The sequence below is a fragment of the Lissotriton vulgaris genome, chromosome 3_1, assembly GCF_964263255.1.
Source record: "Lissotriton vulgaris chromosome 3_1, aLisVul1.2, whole genome shotgun sequence".
NCBI classification, from domain to species: domain Eukaryota; kingdom Metazoa; phylum Chordata; class Amphibia; order Caudata; family Salamandridae; genus Lissotriton; species Lissotriton vulgaris.
The window spans coordinates 293,515,615-293,540,673 of NC_141689.1; the positions used below are offsets into that span (position 1 = coordinate 293,515,615).

General features: G+C 43.9%; 1 protein-coding gene across 1 annotated transcript in view; it reads right to left on the minus strand.

The window, feature by feature from the left end:
• Positions 1 to 25,059, minus strand: part of ZNF532 (zinc finger protein 532) — a 302,282-nt gene that overhangs the window by 68,781 nt on the left and 208,442 nt on the right. Inside the window, exon 5 of the mRNA XM_086960481.1 lies at positions 18,413 to 18,589. Coding sequence (XP_086816607.1) covers positions 18,413 to 18,589 — 177 coding nt within the window. The remainder of the gene's footprint in view (positions 1 to 18,412; positions 18,590 to 25,059) is intronic.

A 25,059-nucleotide genomic window follows, 5' to 3' on the forward strand; every position in this document is an offset into this window, starting at 1 on the left:
GCTGTGAGGATTTTACCAGTTGAGGAGTTGTAATTTACATATCCTTCAGGACGGAATTATCACCGAAAGAGAAGTTCTATACACAGAAGATTGAGCCTTGAAGAAGTCGCAGGACAGTGTGACAACTGGCAACGAAAACGTGTTGGGTAAGGAATTAGTACAACAAAAAGAAATAGAGAAAAAAAACAATAAAAGATGATAACTTTATTGTCGACAATGGCATTTAATTATGTTTGGATTGTAATTTTGCGTGTGCTGGGGGTCCTGTTTTTCTTTCATAGAGGTGACCACGTCCATGGTTCTCCCTTTAAATTGCTAGGAGTATGCAAATGTGGAAATCACCTGGATGGTTCCCGGTTTGACCCACTCACCCACCTTAGTAGTATCCAAATGTCTTCCTGTCTTTTGCCAAGATGACGGACAGCTTAACAAATAGCTCCCAACGTTTTTCCCGTCGATTTTTTTGAGGAATGAGGAATATGAGGACATCGCCAACAAACAAAGAAGCACTTACTTCATATAGTTAAGAGAAAGGACCCTTGTTTGGTAGTGATATTAGGTCTTTGTAATCTTGTTGTCTTCTCTATAGAAGGATTCATGTTATCATATATTTCTGGATAAAACTGCACCAGGAACAATCACATTGCCAGAACGCAGACAAGATCACTGGTGACATTTCCTCATGCTGGTATATGCAGCTTTAGTGTAGAAAACTTACTGGACATTTACTCAGGGAGGTAGCACTTAGTAATTTACCAGAAGAAAGAACTTCACTTCTGTAGATATTTTGTGCAAAACTGTGGACTTTTGTTGAATAAAAGGGCAGGTATGATCCCTTTGTGGCTGAGTCACTCACACAGCTAATGATACATCCGCACAGATGCCCACACACCCACTCACAGAAGCCCTCACTCACTCATGCACCCACTCACAGCCCCATATAGCCATTCACAGACCCATTCAGACACTCATGTACCAACTCCCAGACACATACACCCACTCACAGACGGACTCATACGCTCATGCAACCATTCAGACCCACACAGCCACTCACAGACCCACTCCTGCCCTCACTCACAGACTGACTCACACTCATGGAGGCACTTGCAAACCCACTCAGACACTCACACCTACTCACAGACCCCCTGAGGCACTTATGCAGTCACTCCTAAGACCCAGATCCATACACTCACAAACCCATTGAAATACTCATGTACTCCCACACTCACCCACTCAGACACTCATGCACTCACGCACACACTCACTCTCAAAGTTTACAAGTTACAGTTAAAAAACCTTCGAATTTATAGTTAGGAAACTACATAATTTTTTTTTATTCATTCAATGGTTACAGGGACGTTCTAGCTGAAAAATTGCTTTTATTTAAAAACTTTAGAAATTCACTAAAAACTAAGATTACAGGGACGTTCTAGTTAGGCTCACATTTCACTCGCACTAAACAGTGAAATTCAGCAGTTACAGTTAGCTGAGCAGACTATAACTTGCGCACCCACAATGCACTGCTTATTAACTCGCATATTACATCACTCATGACATGGTCAATGACATTACTGATCACATCATCTACAGCAGCACTCATGCACCCACTCACACCCCTATAAAACCTCTCAAATACCCACTCACACTCACTTACATGCCCATTCACCCATACAAGTACTCACACAACCACCTTCTCATCCATAGAGCACTCATACAGCTACTCAAACAACCACTCACACATCCATACAGCTACTCATACAACCAATTACTTACCCATAAAGCCACTCAGTCGCGCACACACACACACACCATGCAGCTACTCATACAGCCACATATTCACCCATACAGCCTCTCAACACAGCCACTCACTCGCCCATACAAGCACTCACTCACACACAACTCCTTACATCCCCATTTACACATTCATACAAGCACTTACACATCTGCTTACTCATCCATATGTCCATTCACACAAACACTTACTCTACCATACAGCCACTCACACACAAACTCACTTAACCAAACAGCCACTCACTCACCCATACATCCACTTACACAGCCAGTCACTCACTCATACAGCCATTCAGATACCCACTCACTCACTCATATAGCCACTCACCCACACAGCTCCTCACACTCCTACTTATACACCCATAAAGTCAGTTACACACCCATACAGGTACTCAGACACCCAGTCACACACAAACACACAGGCACACACTTAATATATGTTAAAAATAGTTTCACTCAGTTGTACATAATGTTTACTATTTTAACTTTTGTAGTACATTGGTCTATGTTTAACACTCAAACTTTTAGAAAATATGCACACTTACTGGATGATCATCATCAGTGATGTCATGACCGAGGTCACTCACCATGTCACGAGTAATATAATATGCAAGGTCATAAGCAGTTCATTGCGGACGTGAGTTATAGGTAGCCCAGCTAACTAGAACTGCTGAATTTGTCTGGTTTCGTACAAGTGAACTTCTAGGGTTTTTTCAATTCTATTTCATAACTATAACTTTTTTCTATAATAAAATATTGAACAGTACATATGCATGATGTACCACTTATTGTTGTATTTGTCATCTATTTAAAAAGTACAATAATTATTTCAAGATGTTTTTGCAACGACGGCGCGATTGCCGAGGGGACACAGCAAATACCAAGTGTTTTTGACAATGCATAAAAGACATATATATATATACATATTTTACATAGAGTTTGAGTCTAGCTGTTTAGTAAGATATTGATTTAACCCCCCCCCCCCCCCCCCCCTTTGTATACATTTATCAAAAAAAGTACATCTGAATTGCATTTTCCTTGTTCGCGGCAACACCGGACAGTAACGATGACGTCGGTGATTGTGAATACTGCATGTTTTTGAGAGTGTAAAACACATATACAGACATGTTTTATTTAAAGCTTGAGCCTGGCTGTTTAGTAAGATATTGATTTAACTTTCCCCATTGTATACATTTGTCTCAATCAATCTGCGAGTATGTGCAGGAGTGCCTTTGTGCATTTTAAAGTAAGTATAGGACTGTCTGCCTGGATCTGTGAGTCGACACATGAGTGTCTAAGTTGGTGTCTGAGTGGGTGAGTGAGTTGGTCTGTGAGTGAGTGCATGAGTCTCTCAATAGGTCAATGACTGGAAGCGTGAGTGTCTGAGTGGTTCTGTGAGTGGGTGCATGGGTCTATGAGTGGGACTGCAAGTAGGTGTTTCAGTGTCTAAGTATATCAGTGACTGGGTGCATAAGTCTGAGTGGATCTGAGAGTGGGTGTGTGAGTGACTATGGGTGTGTGAGTATGAGTCGGTCTGTGAGTGGGTGTATGAGTGTCTCAATGGGTTTGTGAGTGAGAACATATGTCTCTGAGTGGGTGGGGGATTGGGCGCATGCATAATTGTCTGTGACTGGGAGGGAGAGTGTCTGGGTGGGTTAGTGAGTGGAAGTGTGGTTCTGTGAATGGATGTGCGCATCTTTGGATGAGTGAGTGGGTGCATATATATCTGAGTGAGTCTGTGAGTAAATGTGTGAGTCGCAGAGGGAATGAATATGTGACTAGGTTCATAAGTCTCTGAGAGGGTCTGTGACTGAGTGTGTGAGTGACTGTATGGTTGTGTCAGAGGGTGTACGAGTGGATCTATGAGAGGGTGTATGAGTATCTCAGTGGGTCTGTGAGTACGTATGTTAGTGTGTGTGTGAGTGGGTCTGTAAGTTGGTGTGCGAGTCTCTGAGTAGGTCTGTACATGGGTGCGTGACTCTGACTAAGTCTGTAAGTGGGTCCATGAGTATCTGAGTGGGTCTATGAGTGGGTGCATCAATGCCCAGCTGGGTCTGTGAGTGGGTATAACAGTCTCTAAGTGGATGCATCAATCAATCAATCATAGCATTTGTAAAGCGCACTACATACCCGTGAGGGTCTCAAGGCGCTAGCGGGGGGAAGCTGCTACTGTTCGAAGAGCCAGGTCTTGAGGAGTCTCCTGAAGGTTAGACTGAATGTCACCCAAGCTAGGACGTCGCCCTGGCACCTTAGATACTCCCTGCTTCAGTCCCTAGTTACGTTCAACTCTCTCCAGAAAGTAAATGCAGACTATCTTCCATCTAAAGATACTGGGGAGACAGCCCTGGCATCCGTTTGGGAAGCTTTGGAACTGGTAGTGCAGGGGGAAACTTATAGTTGTCTCAATAACAGAGAACCACCATCGCCGAAGCAAACAACAGAGCTTGGAGAGACCGGTTTTGGAACTCGAGGCTATCCACAAAGGGACTGGGGCCCCTCGAGTATGGTGCATCTTAAACATAAATTTTCCCGCAGGAGTAACTGCTGCTGGTGCATGTTGGCACATCGCTTCCGCAGCAAAATCCACTCTGGATCTGTGATACGCATTGTAACCATCTACAGAGGTCTGTTAGGACATGGAGATAGATTCAACCTTCAAGGCCTTTTATGGTTCCTGTACTTTACCTCTGATGGCCTCAGTGGGGATCCCTTGTGTTGCTCAATGGTGGCTCAATGGTTAGAGCGGCAGACCCTGATGCAGAGGTCTAGCCCGGGACCAGGGTTCAATTCCCCGCCTCGGCGGGTCTTGGGCTCAAAATTCCACGGACCTGATAATTCTCGCCTCGGTGCCTATTCTAATCATAGAGTCCCACTCTGCAACTCTGGGCAATAGCTTGCTTAATCTCCACAACGGCCCCCACAACGCTAAGGATGCCTGGCCTTCAACCTGGGGGTGCCCAGGAGTGGACGCCTCACAGGGAAAGCCAGGACGGGTTCCACAGCAGTATTCGTACAAGCGCCTTGAGACCCTTGCGGGTGAGTAGTGTGCTATACAAGTATCAATTTACATTTACATCTTCAAAGTGTCGCCTTTACCTCACTTCAAGACACAGAGGTTGAGGCTGTGGTACAACACAAACAAATGGAAGAGGTGATTTTGACCATTGCTCGCTTAACAATGAAGTCGCTAGGGCCCAATGGCTTTAGCGCACAATTTTACAAGTTTTTACCTGTCTCTGCAACTCTATTGTCGATTCAGGCTCCATCACTGACTCAATGTTGGCGGCCGCTATTTCGGTAATTCTGAAACCAGACAAGGATCCGGCCCTCTGTGGGTCATATAGACCTATCTCTCTCTTGAACAGAGATGCAAAGTTATTAACTAGTATCTTAGCACATAGCCTGAACCTACTAATGCCAGGTCTGATTTAGCTTGACCAGCCGGGATTCATACCCGCGCAATAGTGCAGTGATAACACCAAATGCCTTCTGCACCTCCTAGACAAAATTCATAGGTCACGGAAAGAGGCACTGCTTCTCTCCATCGATGCCAAGAAGGCATTTGGCCGTGTTCACTGGCCCTGCCTCTTTGAGACACTGAGCTTCAGTGAGAGTCAATGGTTTATCGTCCTCTCCCTTCCCTATACAACGGGCCGCATGTCAAGAGTGCCCATTGTCCCCTCTTCTTTTTTGCTTTATAGATGGAGCCTTTGGCACAACGGATGAGGGCCAATCCGGCCATTGCGGGGACTCCCATTGGAGGTGATCTTCATCTCGTCAGCCTCTATGCTGATGAGGTCATTCTATAAATCAATGACCCGATGTCCTCGCTTCCTGCACTGGTTGCAGTGCTTCAGACCTTCAGGGAGGTCTTGGGGTTTAAAGTAAATGTACAGAAATCCCAGATTTTGAACCACTCCATCACTCCCCCTCACGAGAATATCCTACGCTCTAGGTTTCCCTTCGAATAGGCGATGGACTCCATATCCTACTTGGGCATTAAGCTGGCCCAGACTCTCCCCAAAACCTTGGCTTCTAACCATACCACCCTTGACTCTCAGATATGCAGTAAACTGTCTGCATGGAGCGGTCTCCGGCTCTCTTGGATGGGTAGGATAGGGGTGGTTAAAATTACCATCCTACCACATACACTTTACCTGCTCCAGACCCTCCCGCTGACCCTTCTGCACAATGCCCTTCACTCTCTCCAATTAGATAGCAACAAATTCTTGTGGAACAGCAAAAACCCCACCTTCATAAACACCTACTTTACCGATCGAAGCGAGATGGTGGTCTGGCGGTTCCTATGCTACTCCGCTACTACCAAGCTACACAACTAAGATTTCTGGTGGAGTGGAACCGTCCGCCCTCTGAAAAACACAAATCCTTCATGGATCAAGCAGTTGCTGGTTCCAACATATGGAAAGAAGTCTGGCTGCCACCTAAACAAAGCTTTTGGCCTCCATTCCTTGCCGGTGGCTAGGTCCACACTCAAAGTATGGGACTTCATAGTGCTCATGGCAGATCTCACGACTTTTCCCTCCCCCATGATTGAGATTTTAGCGAACCCAAACTTCAACCTGGAGATGGAACAAGAAATGTTCTGGCAACTGGGCAAAGGAGGTGGCAAATCAATGCAATGCCTCTTTGATATACAAGGGCTTCTTCCCTTGGATCAGATCAAAGCTGATTTTTTCTTAGCAGATTTCAACTGCATACAATATTTACAATTGCGACATTGAGAACAGCAGAGGGCAGGGTAACCCATGACCTCTTGAGTAATGGATACTCATTTAAACTGACGACAAGCGCCTCATACTGAACTATGCGATATGCTAGGCAAAGAGCCTTCCCACGCTAAATTCAATGGGCTGCCGAGATGGGAGCCGGAGCTGGGGAGAGCCCTTACTTCCGAAGAGTGGGAAGATATCTTTTACAGAGCACATCACACAGCACATGATATGGCCAGCACTGAGACCATCCATAAAATTGTCTCTTACTGGTACCTGACCCCGGAGAGACTTCACAAACGGAACGCAGAGAGCTCAAAAGTATGCAGGGTTACTGGGATGCTACTCCACCTTTTACTGCATAGTCTGAAACTCACCCGTTACTGGGATTAAATAGTGACCGATATTGACTCTGTCTTTAACACTTCAATCCAAAGGTTCCCAGCGTATACTATCCTTGGACTACCAAACCCCTTGACTTATCCGCCACGCTCTAACCAGGAGAGGAAAATAGAACTAGCCTTGGGGGCGTCTCAGCAGGGGATTCTATACTCTGAAGCACTGATATGACTCCCAATCACACCTCCTGGCTACACAAACTGTGGTTTCACCTGGGGATGGAGAAACTTGTCGGTGGATTCGAGCTGCACCCTTTATTCAAATTCTTTCCTACGAGTTCTGAGAACTGACTTGCTCAGCCTACCGACGGCTTTAATCCCCTACGAGAACCCCACAGATAGCTAAGCTTCCCTTCCTATACCGTGCCCTATTGTGAGGCCAACATTACCGACCATATAATTGCTGTATTTATTGAGATTTCGGAGGTAGGGAGTTGTTTGACTGGTTTACTTAAAAATGCCTGACTTACGCTGCGGTCCCAAGGGTTGTTGGCCGAAATCTGTGATCAGAGCTCTTTCTGCTTTATCGACCATTGCCGGCCTCTGGTGTAGGCAAACAGCTGTGCATTGTCCTGACTGGGCTTTAATAAACATAATTGTTCCATAAGATTAGCTATGGTAATCTTAATTTACAAACAAAGCAAATCACCTAAGGAATTTGCCTGCCTAAAGGCCTCTCTACATCCCGACTATTGCAGATGAAGATGCTGGCCAAGGTACTGGTAAATTGGATGTACAACATTCTAGATAAGTTAATTCACCCTGTGTGGCTGTCTGTCCAAGCATAAACTCTGAGGAAGCCTGCTGTCATTTTGTCATTAGACACTGAAAAGGATTTCTGTTCTGTTGAATGGCCTTATTTAACCCCTTCCATGCTCATGACAAGGTCAACTCGTCATGGGTTTTACCTGCGCTGTGCTTATGACGAGTTGACCTTGCCATGAAACTATAGTATTCAAGTATTTTCAGAGCAGGAGGGGAAAACCCCCCAGCAGCCAAGGTGTTAATACTCACCTTAGGGAAATGGGGGTAGGCCTGGTGTTCCTGCGGTGAATCAGACTGTTATATACTAGTCTAGGGGCAAACATACGGGTACATGGCACTCCCGCTGACATATTTCAGCTGGGGTGAGGCACTAAGCTGGGCTGCCCATGTTAGAGTTCCTGTTTGCCCTGGAGACAGAGCCCATGGCCTCGTACCTATGAGGTGATGCTCAAATTAGCAGCCTAGTGTGGGAATGCAGATGGGAGGTCGGGTATCTCCCATCTCATATACACAAATAATCTGCTTTTATGCGTGGCGGGCCCTGCCCAACCTAAATTCTGAATTCTTCAGATTATGAACACTATTAGGGACTCCGATCATACACATACTGACAGACTGGCTGCCTCCAAAACGGATGGTGTGCCCTTTAAAAAAATTAAATCCCTAGCGCTTACTCAATGTCCTTTAAAATACTCCACAAATGGTCCCAGAGGAGTATTTATGGAAAATGTAGGGTGGACGGAAGACCTTGCTATGAGACATAGGTCCAATTAGAATGGTAAACGACAGGGAAATAGCACTGGTTGGTAGGTGTAGTGGATAAGTATGTCTGGTAGTTAGGTATGGTAGGGATTGATGGTTGGGTACATATGATACGTTGATAGGGAAGTTAGGTGTGATAGTGCATAAAATAATATATTTAAAAGTTTGCATTAATATAGTATGTTCTAGACTTCTAGCTCGCAAAATCATAGCACTGTTAAGGAGAAGCACACTTTTACTAGCAGATACTTTTTTTATATAAGATGCTGCCATTTTTTTAAGTGTGTTACAAATCATAGCATAAATAATAAAAAACTACAGTTGTGCAGAAAAAGAATGGTTTATTTATAAAATTATAAACCTGGGCTCAATAATAATAATAGTAGGTAGCTGATTAAGATGCATTAACAGACTTAGGCTACACTCACAAAGAATTGTGGTATAAAAAGTAGCCAAAAGAAGCAGTTTCTATTGAAGTGTTGACCTCAAAAGATATTGCACAGTAGGTACTTTTTACAATTGGCCACTATTTTCATTGCATCATTAAGAAAGTTAATGTGCATGCTTGTCTTGACAAAACAAACAAAACATGTAAATCCAACATATAACCATAACAACAAAGTAACATAAATGAACATGCAAGGGAGATCAGCTAAGAAAAAAAGAAACACTTAACTGAAAACGGCCAACTGCCGCCTCTCCTCTGTCCTCTTCCGGTCTCCGGTCGAGCAGCAGGAAGCACCTGGGCTCCCATGCTCTCCTGAGCTAATCACAATGCTGCAATGAAGCCTTGTGATTGGTCTGAGAGCCGTGGTGCGGTGCTCAGATGGAGAATGGCAGGCTGGCATGTTCCTCACTAGGCTGTGCATTACAGCCTGGTGGGGAAGATGCAAAGTGCATGTGACTGTTTGGCTGGGCCATCAGGGCCGGGAAAGTAGTTGTGCGTGGTTAGGGAGTGCAAACCGCTCCTCCCCCTGTTCTGGCTAGGCCCGCCCCACCCAGAGAGCGACTGACTGCAATAGGAAAACTGAAATGTTCATAACAATACATTATAATTTTTTTCCTTTTGAGCAGTGTGGAGACGCTCCTCGGCCTTAATGGTGGAGCTGCCACTCTGGTAATTGTAGCGTTTGGTTGACCAGTAAGTGAGAAGTCACCTTTGATAGGAACTGTTGGTTTGTTCTCATTACGACTGTCCTTGTGTATTTGAAAGTATGTTTACTATGTTGAGTGCTGGTGGTTCACTAACCCTTCTTAGGGAGCTGGTGACTATCAGGAATGCCTTGTGAAGGTTAGGTGTTTGAGGTCAGTTTTGAGCATTGGCTCAAATGGACCAAACTCCAGATTTAGGTTCTATATTAGTGCGGATCTGGAATGATTGGTGGCCAAACTCTACCACTTCCGGTTCTCTCTCCGTCTGTGGTTTAAGAGAGATTCTAAATTCCTTCATGGATCTGTTGCAATCCCTTTTTTTTTCTTCGCAATGCTTCAATTATGGCTTCAAGCCTCAGTGCGAGCCAAAGGTGGGCTGGTGGTGTATGTTTCAAACCTAATTCAAGTTAGAGAAATAAGCTCCCTAAAAAACGAGGAGAACTACCAGATAGTTTTATTAACCGTAAATAAATCAGCCCACATAGTGATAGTTAATTTCTATAATAACTTACAGGAATCAAAATTAGTGGAGACATTGAAGGAAATACGATATATCCTCTTAGACTATACTAACACCAATCATGGGAAAAATCCCACAATTATGTGGGGTGGTGATTTCAACCTATCGCTATTCGAGAGAAATAATACCACCTATGGCCTTCTGGACCCCCAAGAAAGCAATTTTCCCCACTCTCTTAAAGGGGAGTGTATGAATGAGACAATCTCAATTCTTCAATTGGCTTTCGCTAACGAACTGTTAACACCTCCTGTTACCTTAAGGCCTACCTTTAACGGCAGAGGAGCTTCTAGCTGCATTGATTTTATTTACATGGCAACAAGTGCTTCCAACCTCATTCCCATCTTTACAACGCATGATTGTGCATATAGCGACCATTTTCCCATTTCTGTAACCACACAACTGACGGGAGGTAAAAAAAAGCAATTGACCTGGTTTCAGGACGAAAACCTCACAATGTATAGATTAAATGGGTATGCAATTTGGTGGGCCCGCATAGACCCCAAAATAATAGCAGAAAAGGTTATTAGAGCATCTATGACAGCAGTTAGCTTATGCTTGGCGGAGAGTACATCTCCTCAGGTGATTGTAGACAACTTTAAAATAATAACTAAATCCGTAAACAATGCTCTTACCATTATACCTAAAGGGAAAAGAAAACTCATGACTAGGTGGTTTAATTCATCTTGTTCCAAAGCGTATTCCGCTCTTAAAGCAGCTCTCAAAAAATCCCTCAGAGATAGGACAGAGGTTAACCAATTAAGCAAATCATACAATAAAACTCTTCGGCAGAGAAAGAACGAACTAAAAGAGGAACTTTGGGCCCCCCTACATAATAGCTGTAAAACTAATGATAGCACTGCATTGTGGGAAGTTATTAATTCGCCATTCCTTTCGGGCCCAAGAGAGAGCAGTAACATAGAAGTTACTATCACTGAAACTGATTGGATAGCTTATTTCTCACAGATGTTTGCCCTAACGGTGGACCCTACTCAAACTCTTGGCAGTCCCGGGCCAGGGCTTGGAATTTCTAGTGCTTCTCCAAGCTCATTAGCCCTAGATTTTACTCTGGTCGAAGTCGAGCTAGCCCTGAACGCAAGCAGAGGAGGGAAAGGTCCGGGCCTCATATAGGGCCCGTGGATCTATATGAATTTAAAATGGATCTATGGGCCCCACTATTACTCAGGGTCCCAGAAGCCACTGGAAAAGTTGGACTCCTGGACTCTTAGTCGGAGTCCATCTTGTTTCCGGTTTTTAAAAAGAGTAACCGCAATAGTCCGACGTGCTACCGCCCTATCTCCTTACTTGACTCGCTGGGAAAGGTGGTGGGTCGAATCCTGTTAGAACGTTTACAGTACTGGACGGAAGATAATAACATCATATCTGACCTCCAGTACGGCTTTAGGGAAGGTCTCGGCACCATCGAGCAGGTCCTAAACCTTTCGTTACTTAGAAGCAAGTATGTAGATACGAAGGGCGGTAGATTACACATGGCATATGTAGACCTCACTGCAGCGTTCGACTGCGTGGGCCATGTAAAACTCTGGGACATCCTGACAGTAATGGGGGTCGACTACCTCTGAGAAATCTATTCAAACGCAACTGCTAGAGTGAGATATGGCTTGGGGGGCCAGCTATCCGCACCCTTTAAGGTGGAGCGGGGAGTAAGACAGGGCTGTGTTCTGGCCCCCTTCCTTTTTACATTATATACAAACGGCTTGGAAATAGCCATGTTGGTGGGGGGTCTGGACCTTCCCTTAGTCCATTATCGCCCAATCCCGCACTCTTATAAGCGGACGACGCGGTCATCATCGCCCGCACTCCTCTTGAACTGCAGCGTTCTGTAAATCGTTACAATGCATTTATGTCGAACTTAGACTTAAAAATCAACATAAAAAGACCTTTATCATGACTTCTTTCAAAAAGGTAGAAAAGGGAAACGATATTTATATAAGCAATTCCAGGATCGACCACACCCCAACCTATCCTTACCTGGGAGTGGTTATAGATGAAAAGGGCACTTGGAAAAGGGCAATTGAGGTCAGAAAACCGCAGTTTTTGAAAGCTACAATGGCCTTAGTGGCATTTACCCAGAGGCTTGGAAAAAGACGCCCTGAAGAGATGCTACGTATCTACCACGCCAAATGCGTTAGCACAGCCATTTACGGGGCAGGGATCTGGGGGTATGCGCAGGTTGAATCCATCCAAAAAGTTGAAAACAGTTTCCTAAGATTCTTACTTGCAGTACCACAAAGTACGTCAACATTCAGCTGCCATTTAGAACTGGGAGTTCCCTATATTTCCGACATTATTCGGATGCAACCAGTCCTGTTATGGCACCGTCTCTGGACGTCCAATAAACTAACGTTTACTCAAGCAATCGTGACAGATTGCGTTAAGTTAGAACACGCTAAGAAGATCCAATGGTTACAATACGTTAGGAAGTTCTTCTCTGATTTCGGCATGGAGAATTACTATCATAATCCCCAAGAAATGACCAAGATCTCAAGAAAGATGCTAAAAAATCAATGCTTAATGCACTTAGCTGATCTCCGTCTGACTGCTGAAGCAAATAAAATCTCTGTTCAGCATTCATTGTCAATTCAAACAACTGCTACGATCCAGCCCTACTTAACCCTGAAGTTATCTAGCTTGGACATATTCTTATTGACTCGATTCAGATTAAATACTTTTCATCGTTTCATAACTTTTCCATCCCCAAATGATTGGTCCAAGCAGTTAATCCATTGTCCATGTGATGGTATTTCTCCACAGTCCCTCCTTCATGTAACTCTTTTCTGTAAATGTTATATTGAACCCAGAAAGCGATGCCTGATTCCGATCCGAAAATCCCTGGGCCTTCGCCAATGCCGCCCTGCTTTTATGATTCTTCAATTCCTGGAATTGCACCTCATAGCTATAAATATCGCAAGGTTCCTAAAATTTTGCATCCGGCATAGAACTAATTTGTAAAATGAGGCCAGCTGTACTTTAAAAATATTGCTACATGAAGTTTTTAACTTGGAAAAACGTATTTTTTTAAATGAAACCTTTTTACTATTGGAAAATGTAATGTATTTTAAGATGTCCGTTTAAACTGCACTTTACCCTTCACACTATTTGCTGTTGTGGGAAATTTATTATGCCCTTTAATCGGTTATTGAAAGAAGTATCTAGCGAAATTTGCACACTGCAGAATTTAGAATACACAGGGCACATTATTGCATAATTTGCTTAATTTGCACCTTATCGCCTACATTTGTACATCTCCCTTCAGACCATTTGTTATCCTGCGAAAATCCTCTGGCACTTTAAATTTCTCCTAAAGGTATCCAATAGCGAAATTTGCACATTGTGGAGCTTAGAGTGAATAAAGCACTTTATTGCGTTATTTGCACACGACCTTCCCTGTTAAGAATATCTGACATTTTTGCATTGTGCTCGTTACTAGAAATAATTTTAGATATTGTATTGTGACAACACGCATCTTAGGCCGCAAGAGACAGATGTTTTGGTTTACATATTTAACCAAGTGTCATACAACACGTTAATGTTTATTCTCTGAACCTAATGACAATTGACAGGATATTATTATTAATATTTATGTATTTGGTATGATTTTAACATGTCTATTTGTGATTGCTTATATGGTTGTGCACTGCATACCGAATAAAGCGTTTTGACCGGCTTCAATACATTTTATTATTTATAAAGTTTTATATAGCACAAACAAGATCCAGGGGGATATCAGAGCGCTTTACATTAGGGTGGAAGGAGGACATAAATGCACAGTCGACAACAAGTACTAGTAAAAAATAAATAAATAAAGGAGGAATTGTTACAAATTCAGGGACAGTTGCACCACGGAGGGTCATACAATAAACAAGTTTGCGTGGGCCCAGAGGGGAACGTTGTGCAGGGAAAAGAGGAGCAGTAAAGGATGATGGTACAAAGAAAGTAGGAATAATGCCTTTGAGTAGGTGAGCTCTACCCAAGCAGGGTAAGAATTTATTCATTAAGAATCTTTTGGTTTCCAATTTGAGCGCCGTCGTTGGAAAGATTCTGCGTACTTCTGGAGGAAGAGTGTTCCAAATCGTTGGGGCGGCGGCAGGGAAGGCTCTGTGACAGGTTCTCTTTTTCTTAAGGACGGGTGGTTTCAAGAGGAAAGTATTGGCGCTCCTTGAGGCTCTTGCCCCGCAAGAAAGTTCAAGTTTTTGCGCTAGGTACCTGGGAGAATTGAAGTGAAGAGCTTTGTGCGTCAGAACAGCAATCTTTAACTGAATACGTGCTTCATAGGGCAGCCATTTAAGAGATTTTAGGACTGGGATATGTGCTCATTTCACTTTGAGCCTGTAACCAGTCTAGCCGCAGAGTTCAGCAATACTCTTAGAGGAGCCAGAGTGTATTTGGGTAGGTCGCAGAGGGTCGTGCTGCCGTAGTCAAGGCTCGGCAGGACAAGCGCTTGGACCACCAGCTTGAAATCATTTTGAGGAAGAAAAGGGTTGATTTTCCTGAGTGTCCTCATCAAGTGATTTGCTACCTTGCAGACCTTACTGATGTGATTTTTCATGTTCAGGTGCTCGTCCAGGGTGACTCAGAGTGATTTGGCTGAGTCTACCATAAGAGGAGTGCGGTTGAAGGCAGTGAAGGGATTCAACCAAAGGTCAAGCTTGGGGGTGTGGTTCGGAGGGGAGAGGACCATAATTCCGTTTTGGAGGTGTTGAGCAGGAGATGGTTCTCAGTTAACCAGTTTTGAGTAGAGGATAGGGTCGTGTTGAGAGAGATTAAATTTTCCGGGGAATAGATTTTCACATAGATTTGTGTATCGTCCGCATACATATGAAAGAGTGTCCGTGGAGTTTAAAGAGTTAGCTAATGGTTCCAAGAACAGGTTGAAGAGGATAGGAGAAAGAGTGGACCCTTGGGAAACCCCCATGTGAACTGGAAAGGGCTGGGAGAGAGAGTGGTTTGCCTTGACCATTTGAGATCTGTGATGGAGGAAGGACGAGAACCATTGTAGCACCTGACCAGAAAAACTCATTTTGTTTTCCAGAATGGAAAGGAGGTTGTCATGATTAACTGTGTCGAATGCTGAGGAAAAGTCCAGGAGGATCAGGAGGTAGGATTCGTTTTGGTCAAGCATTTTTAAAATTCATCCATACCGTGAATGAGCGCAGATTCGGTGCTGTGCCCCTTCCGAAAGTCAGATTGATGCTGGTCAAGGAGTTGGTACTCCTCTGTGTGGGCACAAAGTTGGGATTGAACACATTTTTTCAATGAGTTTCGCTAGAGTGGGAATGTTGGAGATAGGATGGAAGTTATTGAGATCAGCCTGGTCTGCATTGGGTTTTTTCAGTATAGGTGAAACCTGGGCTGCCTTTAGGCAATCGGGGATCATGCCTTGAGAGAGTGAGGCGTTTACAATCCTTGTCCAAGTGGGGATGAGAACATTCTTGATATCTTTGAAGATGGCCAGTGGCAACGGATCATTGAAGTCGTTGGATGGGTTTATGTTATGAAGGATCTTGGTGATGTCTTTTTCACTAAATGGTTTAAATGTGCTCTAGGACGCATTGTTCTTCATGTTCAGATTAGTAGAACAGTGTTTTTCACAGAGGTCAAGAGGTGATGTGTCACTGGAAGAAGGCAATAGAGCCTTCTTAGAGGCGAGGTCAATGGTGATGAGTCTTGCTTTCTCAGTCAAGAAAGCAGCAAATTCATCGCAGGAGGGAGAGCTGCCACCAGGATCCGAGTGGATTGGACCTACAACTGATTGCTGTTTGACCAATTCGAAGAGTTTCTTGGGGCGGTTGCCCGCTTGATTCGATTGGTGTCTGAAATAGTCAGCCTTTGCGCTCTTAATTTGTTTGTTGTAAAGGCTTCTAGCCTCTCTAAGGAGTTTTATTTGGTCCACAGATGGATTGGATCGCTAGAAACATTCGAGTGATCTCCGGTTGCGGCGTTCCCTATTTAAATTATCATTATACCAGGGATTGGGTAATTTTGTTGAGGCATTTTTTTTGTTGGCTTGGAGCGAAGTCATCCATGATGTTGGAGATGGTCGAATTGTAGGAGTGAGTGACTGACTGCACTTCAGCATCGTCAGCTAGGGAGGAGAGGGCCGATTTTCAGTGGGAAGCTATTTTCTCTGAGTTTATTGATCTGAGGTCCCTTTTCCAGCTCTTTACTTTTGTAGGTTGAGCCTTCCTCGACGACATCTCCCTGTTGATAAAAAAGAGGATGTAGTGGTGGTCGGACCAGTCACATGGGAAAATGGAATCCAAGGTGATGGACTGTTCATTTGAGATAATGAGGTCTAAGGTTTCTCCTTTTATATGGGTTGGTTGATCACAGTGCTGAGTCAGGTCTTGCTAATTTAAGAACGATTTTAGGCAGGATACTGCGGTGTCATCGGGGTTCGACCAGTGGAGGTTGAAATCACCAAGGAAGATTTGGGCCACAGTTGAATCAACATTGACGGAGATGATTTCCATTAGTTGCTCGATAAAGGGGAGCCTGTCTCCCGGGGGGTGGTAGAAGGTGTGAACTTTACAAATCTGTAGGTTCTTGCTTGAGATGCTGAGACAAAGGTATTCACAGGAGGAAGGCGTAGATGAATCACATTGAGAGATCGAAATTGTGTTTCTGTGACTACAGGTTAGGCCACCACCCAACTTCCGAGCTCTGTCTAGCCTAATTATGTTGTGAGTGGGTGGTATTAGGAGGTCTAGGATAGGAGTGGAGGAGGGATTCAGCCAAGTTTCAGTGAGGCTGATGATGTCGAAGTCCTTGTGTTGGATGAGGTCAAAGATATTGGAGGCATGTTTGCTGGCTGATCTGCAATTGAGTAATGCACATTTGGAACGTAATGGAATGGGGGGTAGGGGGTGGGGCGTCTGGGTGACGGCCACACGAGTGAGGTTGTCAATATAGCTGCTTCTAGGATTACGAGGAGGTTCACTGTATGGGTTAGAATGGATAGGTTGAATTTGACTCGGCTGGATCACGTTGGGCTTGGAACGGGTGGAGTAAGAGTTGTAAGAGACAAGGAGATCCATGGACGTTGGGGGGGCGGGGTGGGGGGGGAACACACATCTTCTAGGCCGGGAGGAATCGGTGGGTAGGGGAATGTATTTCAGGATCGGGGGGGGGGGGGGGTGTGAGGGCTGACCGATTCAATCACTCCCTCTAGTGGAAGCATTGGGCAACTTCGCAGATCACGGGGAAAAGATCATTATAGAAGGCTTGCAGTTCAAGTAGCTTGGAGGTGAGGAGGTGCATTTGGAGAGATATGTCATCCAGGCGCGCTGCCAAGTCGGGGTGTTGGGCTGGAGGAGGAGTAGGGAGAGCGAGAGGGGAAGGGGGGTCTTGGAGCAAGTCTTTTGGATCAGGGGTGGAGGTGAAAGGTTCCTTGGTAGGAAGTAGATCTTTTATTTTCACTTTCCCTCAATCACTATTGGTTTTGCTGTCAGCACAGCCTTCTGTTTCGACTCCATCCCTACGTTTCAGCTCATCCCTCTATTTTATTGGTCTCTCCTTCTGAGTTCTCTCCGTGTGCCAACTTGGTGTTGGATGACCTCGATTGTGCCATGGCTTAGTGTGCACACCTTTGCTTTCCGCTTGCCTTCAGCATCTTGGCTGGAACACTGTGTGCACTGTACAACCCTCTGTGTTGGCATATTAGGGAGACAAAGGCTGACAACCTAATGTGCGTCATTTTGGGCACACTTATTGTAAAACTGTGGGTAAAATGTAAAAGGGGTATGCTCCATCCATTACCTTCATTCTCAGACCATTGTGGTTGACGTAGATTCAGATGGTTGTGTTCTGATAGTGAGATATGTGCCTTCCCTTGACATTGCTATTGTATCCAATGGTGTTCTTTTATTGTTTTCAGATGTTTTGCTCTTAAAACTCAGTGAATATCTTTTAAAATCTTCTGTGTTCCGAACCCAACGGCACAAAAAAGAATCTGAAGATGGCAACCAAACAAATGGGCTTCCAGGGTGAGGGTATGATGTCACAGCAAAGGATCTGAAACACCAATGGTCAATGCCGCCCAGCAATAAAATACAAAAGGATAGAACAGAGAATTCTAGACCAAACCACTAGATGGCAGAATGATGCACAGCATGTAAATCTAGAAAAGATTCACAAGAGGATCAGAGTTAACCAGCAGCATGGAACTTATAATAATTTACTGTTTGAAGTAGAATAAGAAAAACAGAATAACAGAAGTTAAATATATATTTAATTTCGAAAAATGAAAATGAAAAATAATATCATTTTATGCTTACTTTGGTTCTCCAATCTTGACACCTGGGTGTTGGGTATATGTATGGGAGTGTGTGCTGGGAGCAGATTTGAAAGCCATTGGACAAATTGGACATTTGTAGAAAACTTCACAATGAGCACCTTGAATGTGAGCCTTGAGAGAAGGCACCTCTGAGTACACAACGTTGCAATGTACACATCTGCAAAAATAAAAGAAACCACATAGTAATGGAAGCAATAATAAATATAATTAAACATAATATTTCAGTAAGTACTTCCTAACAATGCAAAAACTTACTAAGCCACTGTGGCAATGTAAAAGCAAATTTAATTTTAAGAACAGAAACAATTTAAGAGGACTGAAACATAATGCAACCAGCAAAGCATTGAAGGAAATGGCACAAGATCACAATGAAAACATATAGATTAGCTCATTATATGTAGGTATGTTTTAATCGTACACATTTGTGTGTAAGTGACACAGGTGCGGGACAATAGTTTAAGAGGCTAATCATGAGCTGCATAGTGCAAGAAGGCGGTGATGACCAATTCCATGCAGTAATTGATCCCTCAACAAAGCAATTACAAGATAAAGCGCCCGGAATGGGGAACAGCCATGCTAACCCAGGATTAAAAGGCTCCATCCGGACGACTTGCTCTATTTCCATGGGCTTTTTCACTCCCATTTATCATTTGCTCTTAACCCGGTGATAAATGTGGTGAGGGGCCAATGTGGGTTGTTATTGCGAGCTGCAAAGGTTGACTTAAATCGGTTTTGGGGCAGGTGTTTGGGTACATTTTTGCCCCTGAGGGCATGGATGCTGGCGGCCCCATCACCGGACCCTACCGCTTAAGTACTGAGAGGGCTACTGCAGTTGAAGCACATTCTGCCATTGCCTCAGTTGGTATCCCTTCCCCAAGCCTCTAAAAAGGTGAAAACATTGGTGAAACTGAAGCATCAGGAGAGCGAGCCCAAGAGAGCGAGCCAGGAGAGCAAGCCCAGGAGAGCGTATTATTGCCTTGAGATCCTTTAAATATTTTAGGTCAGCGCTTCCTAAACGTTTTAGAACCACAACCTACTTTTTAGTATGACAAGCTTAAACAACTCACTTATTTTTGATTGACATGTAACTGAAGCACCGTGTGGTAGTGCGTTGTCATTTAGAGACAGCACATTACAATTGAAATGGTCACTAAATTTGATCAGGTGTACAGTTGTACTGAAAACTATGTAGTTACGCTGATAAAACTATACTGCACACAAACTATAATGTGTGGAAATCCGGTTTCCATGAATATTTATTATTTGGGCATCACCAAGAAAAGAGTCGCGATTTGTCCTACTTAAGGAAAATGCTACTTACCAGCATGCATCTGTTCTTGGCATGTAGGGCTGCAGAACCACACACTATTGCATTAGATCACCATCTGGTGGTGGGCTTGGATGATTACACTTTGTTGCGGTCTTCGAAGAGTCTTTGTCTGTTGGATGACACCTCCCTTAGATGGTATTGCGCATGGGCATCGACTCCATCTTCAGATTGTTTTCACCATTGGGCAAATGATGGAGTTGTACGAGTACATATAGAGATGACCATGTATTGGTATCTAAATAAGATAATACTGGAACAGACACCGGTAGCCCGGGGAGGCGGGTGGGCATGTGTGGTACGGCAGTCCTACATACCAAGAAAAGATGCATACTGATAAGTAGCATTTTCCGTTCGAGGCATATGGGCTGCAGACCACACACTATTGCATAGATTGCACAGCAGTTTCTCCCTTAGCGGCAACTACCCGTGTCTGTTGCAGTAGTTTGAAATAATGTTTTGAGTACAGCCTGGCCCACACTTGCTTGTTGTTTTGCCTGCACATCTACACAGAAGTGTTTTGTAAATGTGTGCGGAGTAGACCATGTAGCTGCTTTACAGATGTCATCTAATGGTATGTTCCCTAGGAATGCCATAGATGCCTCTAATTTACGGGTAGAATGAGCACTAGGGGGAACGGATAGAGTGCGTTTTGCTTTTTGATAACAAATTTGAATGCACTTAACAATCCATCTTGCAATGCCTGATTTTGAAATTGTATTCCCCTTATGTGGAGGAGAAAAAGACACAAACAGTTGTTTAATTTTACTAAAAGGTTATGTCCTATCAATGTAGTATAGAAGCGCTCTTTTTACATCTAATGTATGTAGAGCTGCCACTGTTTGTGGTTGGGGAAAAAATGCTGGCAACTCAATAGATTGAGGTGGAAAGGTGAAATGACCTTTGGCAGAAACTTTGGATTTGTTTTAAGAACCACTTTATTATGATGAAATTGTATAAATGGTTCTTGAATTGTTAATGCTTGTATCTCACTTACTCTTCTAAGTAACGTTACAGCTACTAAAAAAGAAACTTTCCATGTAAGGAATTGTAATTCACACTTATGTAATGGTTCGAAAGGAGACCCATAAGTCTTGTGAGAACAACATTTAAGTTCCACACTGGAGAGGGTGGTATTCTAGGAGGAATTATTCTTTTAAGTCCTTCCATAAACGCTTTGATTGCAGGTACTCTAAACAATGGCAAATGTTGTCTGTTTTGAAGATATGCTGCAATAGCAGCAAGATGTATCCTGATAGATGAATACACCAGCTTAGATCTTTGCAGATGTAACAGATAGCATATAATGTTTTGTATGGAAACATCTAAGGGATTGATGTTGTTATTTGTACAATATACAACAAACCTTTTCCACTTTGCTGCATACCATGCTCTAGTGGTAGGGCGTCTTGCTTCTTTTATGACATTCATACAATCAGGTGGTACATTTAGATATCCAAATTCTAAGACCTCAGGAGCCAAATTGCTAGATTGAGCTGCATTGGGTCTGCATGCATAATCTCTCCATAGTTCTGTGTTAGTAGATGTGGAGAGAGTTTTAGTTCGTGATGTGGTACTACTGACATCTTTAGTAGCGTGGGGTACCAGGGTTGTCTTGCCCACGTTGGTGCTATGAGATTCAATGTGAGAATATTGCTGTAGCTTCCGTACCACTAATGGAATTAGTGGGAGAGGTGGAAAAGCGTACGCAAATTTGTTTGACCAGTTCATCCATACCGCATTGCCTTTGGATAATGGTTGTGGGTAGCTGGCTGCGAAGCTTGGGCATTTGGAGTTGTGTTTTATAGCAAACATATCTGTCTGATTGACCCCACTTTTGAAAAAATGGCTGAAGAACTTGATGAAGAAGTTCCCATTCGTGTATCTGTTGTCTTTGACGACTTAACAGATCTGCAACTTGATTGTGTTCCTCCTAGTTTTTTAATGTAATACATTGCTGTCATATTGTCCGTCCGGACTAGTACAGCTTTGTTTGATAGGTAATGCTGAAACTATTTTAGAGCTAGAAAAATCGCTAGTAACTCCAGATGGTTTATGTGGAGCATGTTTTGCTGTATTGTCCATGTACCCTGTACTGTGTGATTTTGTAAACACGCTCCCCATCCTGTGAGAGATGTGTCTGTGGTTAGTATTATCTGTGGAACAGGTTCTATAAACGGCCGGCCCTTGGAAAGGTTCTTGGTGTTCCACCATTGCAGAGACCGATATGTCCGGTCGTCTACCATCACCAGATCTGTTATTTGTTGCTGAGCCTGATTCAACTGACTTGCCAAGCACTCTTGAATGGGACGCATTAGTAGTCTTGCATATGGCACTATGAAAATGCGAGATGCCATCACTCCTATTAGTTGCATAAACACTTGAGCTGGTAGTGAGTGTTGTGGCTGGAATTTTTTCAAACGAACCTGCATAGTTTGCATTCTTGCTGGGTTGGGGTACGCTATTGCTTTGGGGGTATCTATTGTAGCACCCAGATACTGCTGAGACAGGGATGGTTGGAGGTTTTGATTTACTGTGAATCCCAGTTTGTGTAGCAGACATATTGTTTGATGTGTGTGTGTTGTACACATTGGTTGTATGACTTGGATTTTATTAACCAATCGTCCAGATATGGGAAGACAAGAATGTTGTCCCTTCTTAAGTGTGCTGCTACTACTGCTAGACACTTTGTGAACACTCGAGGTGATGTAGTTACTCCGAAAGGGAGTACCTTGAGTTGGTAGTGTTGACCTTCTAGAATGAACCTTAGGTACTTTCTGTGCGGTTGATGTATGGGAAAGTGGAAATAGGCGTCCTTGAGATCTAATGTGGCAAGGAAGTCTCCCTTCTTTAGCAACGGTAGAACCTGTTGTAGTGTGACCATCTGAAAGTGGTCTGATTGTATGTACAGGTTTAGGGGTCTTAGATCTAAAATAGGTCTGAGTGACCTGTCCTTTTGGGTATGAGAAAGTATAGAGAATCAACCTCTGTGTTTTAATGTTCTTTTGGGACTGGTTCGTTTGCATTCTTTTGCAGTAGAGATTCCACCTCTTGTCTTAGCAGTATGAGGTGTTCCTGTGACATAGGCCGCTGTCTGGGTGTTATTGTTGGAGGAGTGGAAGTGAGTTCCAGACAATAACCTGACTGAATTATTTGTCTTACCCACCTGTCAGTGGTGATGGAGTTCCAGACAGGTAGGAACTGTTGTAACCTACCACCGACAGGAGTGGAATGGTCTGGGGGGATGGAAGGGAAGTCACTGTTTGGGAGTAGAGGTGTGGCGATTGTTGTTTCCTCTACCTCTACCCTTATTGTTGTTTCCTCTATAACCTCCTCTGTAATATACTTTATTAGGGAAGGTTTGGTTGGGCGCTTTAAAAGAAGAGGAGGTAAGGGAAAGTTGAGGGACTCGGGTTGGTTACTATTTGATTCAGGGTATAATGTCCACTTTTAGATCTCCTTGAGCTCTGGGGAATCAATACTAGCTAAACAAACTCGTTGGCAATTGGTTGGGCTGGAGAGCGCACTAAGTACAAGGACTCTTATGAGGCACCACTGCTCTCGACGACTATCCCTTATGGGTGTAGCTGGGACTCTATCCTATCCGCCCAGGAGCTGAACTGTATGAACTTATGGCGGACAGTCCAGAGGTAATTTGGGACCTTGGGAAGCATCGACCCTTCCACTTGCCTATGTTGTATATGATGGGCTCAGTATTTCAAAGGGCCCCTGCGTGGGCTTATAGGCGGATTGTGCCTTGAGTTTTTTGATGTGGTAAACAATAAAATCTGTTTGACAAAAAGAAGAGGAGGTATTGTCAGTTTGGAAACCCTTAGAGGCGCCCCTATATGAGGAGCGACAAAAGGAAGGTCTATGGGCTTGCGTTTGTAAAGCTCCCATGGATTTTGCCGTGTCTGTATCTTTTTTCATCTTTTCTAGTGCACTATCAACTGATGGACCGAAAAGATGTTCTTGGTCAAATGGCTGGTTTAAGATACTGGCTGGTACTTCTGGTTTAAACCCAGAGATGCGTAACCATGCATGTCTACGCAACAATACCCCTGTGTTTATTGCTCTAGAAGCTGTGTCTGCTGTGTCTAGTGCACATCTTATGGAGGTATTTGTAATAACTTTGCATTCCTGTATTAGGTCAGAAGCCCTGGTTTTATATTGCTCTGGCAAGTGTTGCATGAGTGACTCTCACTCATAATGAGCTCTGTCATATCTTGCTAACAAAGCTTGAGTATTAGCAATCCTCCAGACATTAGCAGACTGTAAAATGGTACGTTTTCCCAAAGCATCTAAAAGCTTAGACTCTTTGTCAGGAGGTGGAGCATCTCCTGTTGTCTGCGAATTAGCTCTTTTCTCGCATTGGACACTACTAGTGAGTCCAATGGCAGGACAGACTAGACACAACGTAGCAGGATCCCACCTGCGCAAGGGAGCTGCTATGAAAATTTTCCAGATGCAGTCAGGCACCTGGGGAAATTCACAAAGTGGGGAATTCGCTGTTAGAAGTCTCTATCAGACATTCTAGGTTCCACACTCTCCTGGTCCAATCCTGAGCCACTAGAATGACTTGGGCCCAATTGTTCCTTGTCTTTTTCAGAACTTGAGACAGGAGAGGCAGAGACAGGAAGGAGTACAGGAGTCTTGTGTTCCATTCCAGCTGTAATTCATCTCTTAGAGTATCTTTGCAGAAATACCAAGTTGCAAAACCTTTGACACTGAGTGTTCAACAGTGATGAAAAGATCTAGCTAGTATTCTCCCTACCATCATAAAATGCCCTGAGCGACCTTCAGATGTAGACTCCATTTGTGATTCGCCAGGTGCTGTTGGTTCAGCTCATTTTCCCTGGCATTCAAGGTGGTTCGCAACCAGGGAAATGAATTGAGACACCACCCTACTCCAGAAATACAGACCCTCCTGGCATAGGACCAAACGCAAAAACCACCGGTGATGGACAGAATGCAGAACAATGTCATACATTCACCCCAGTACAGAGATCTGGGCCTAAATCCATCGTTTTTTTGCACTCCACACCACCCCAGTTCAGACATGGCCAAATGAAAATCAGTCTGACCCTGTGCCTCATGGGAACATTCCAGCCCGAAATGCCAAGCCATGCCTTCCCTGGACCGGAAACAAGCTTCTGAGGACCAGTTTCTGGCATTCCAGCCGTCTTCAGCCCGGCTTGCTTGAATCCAGTGGTGTGGAGTGCATGGGACTCACGTCTGACCAAACTACACCCTGCTTACTGCAATACCACATAGTGGTGGGGTTTTCCAGGAGTACATGC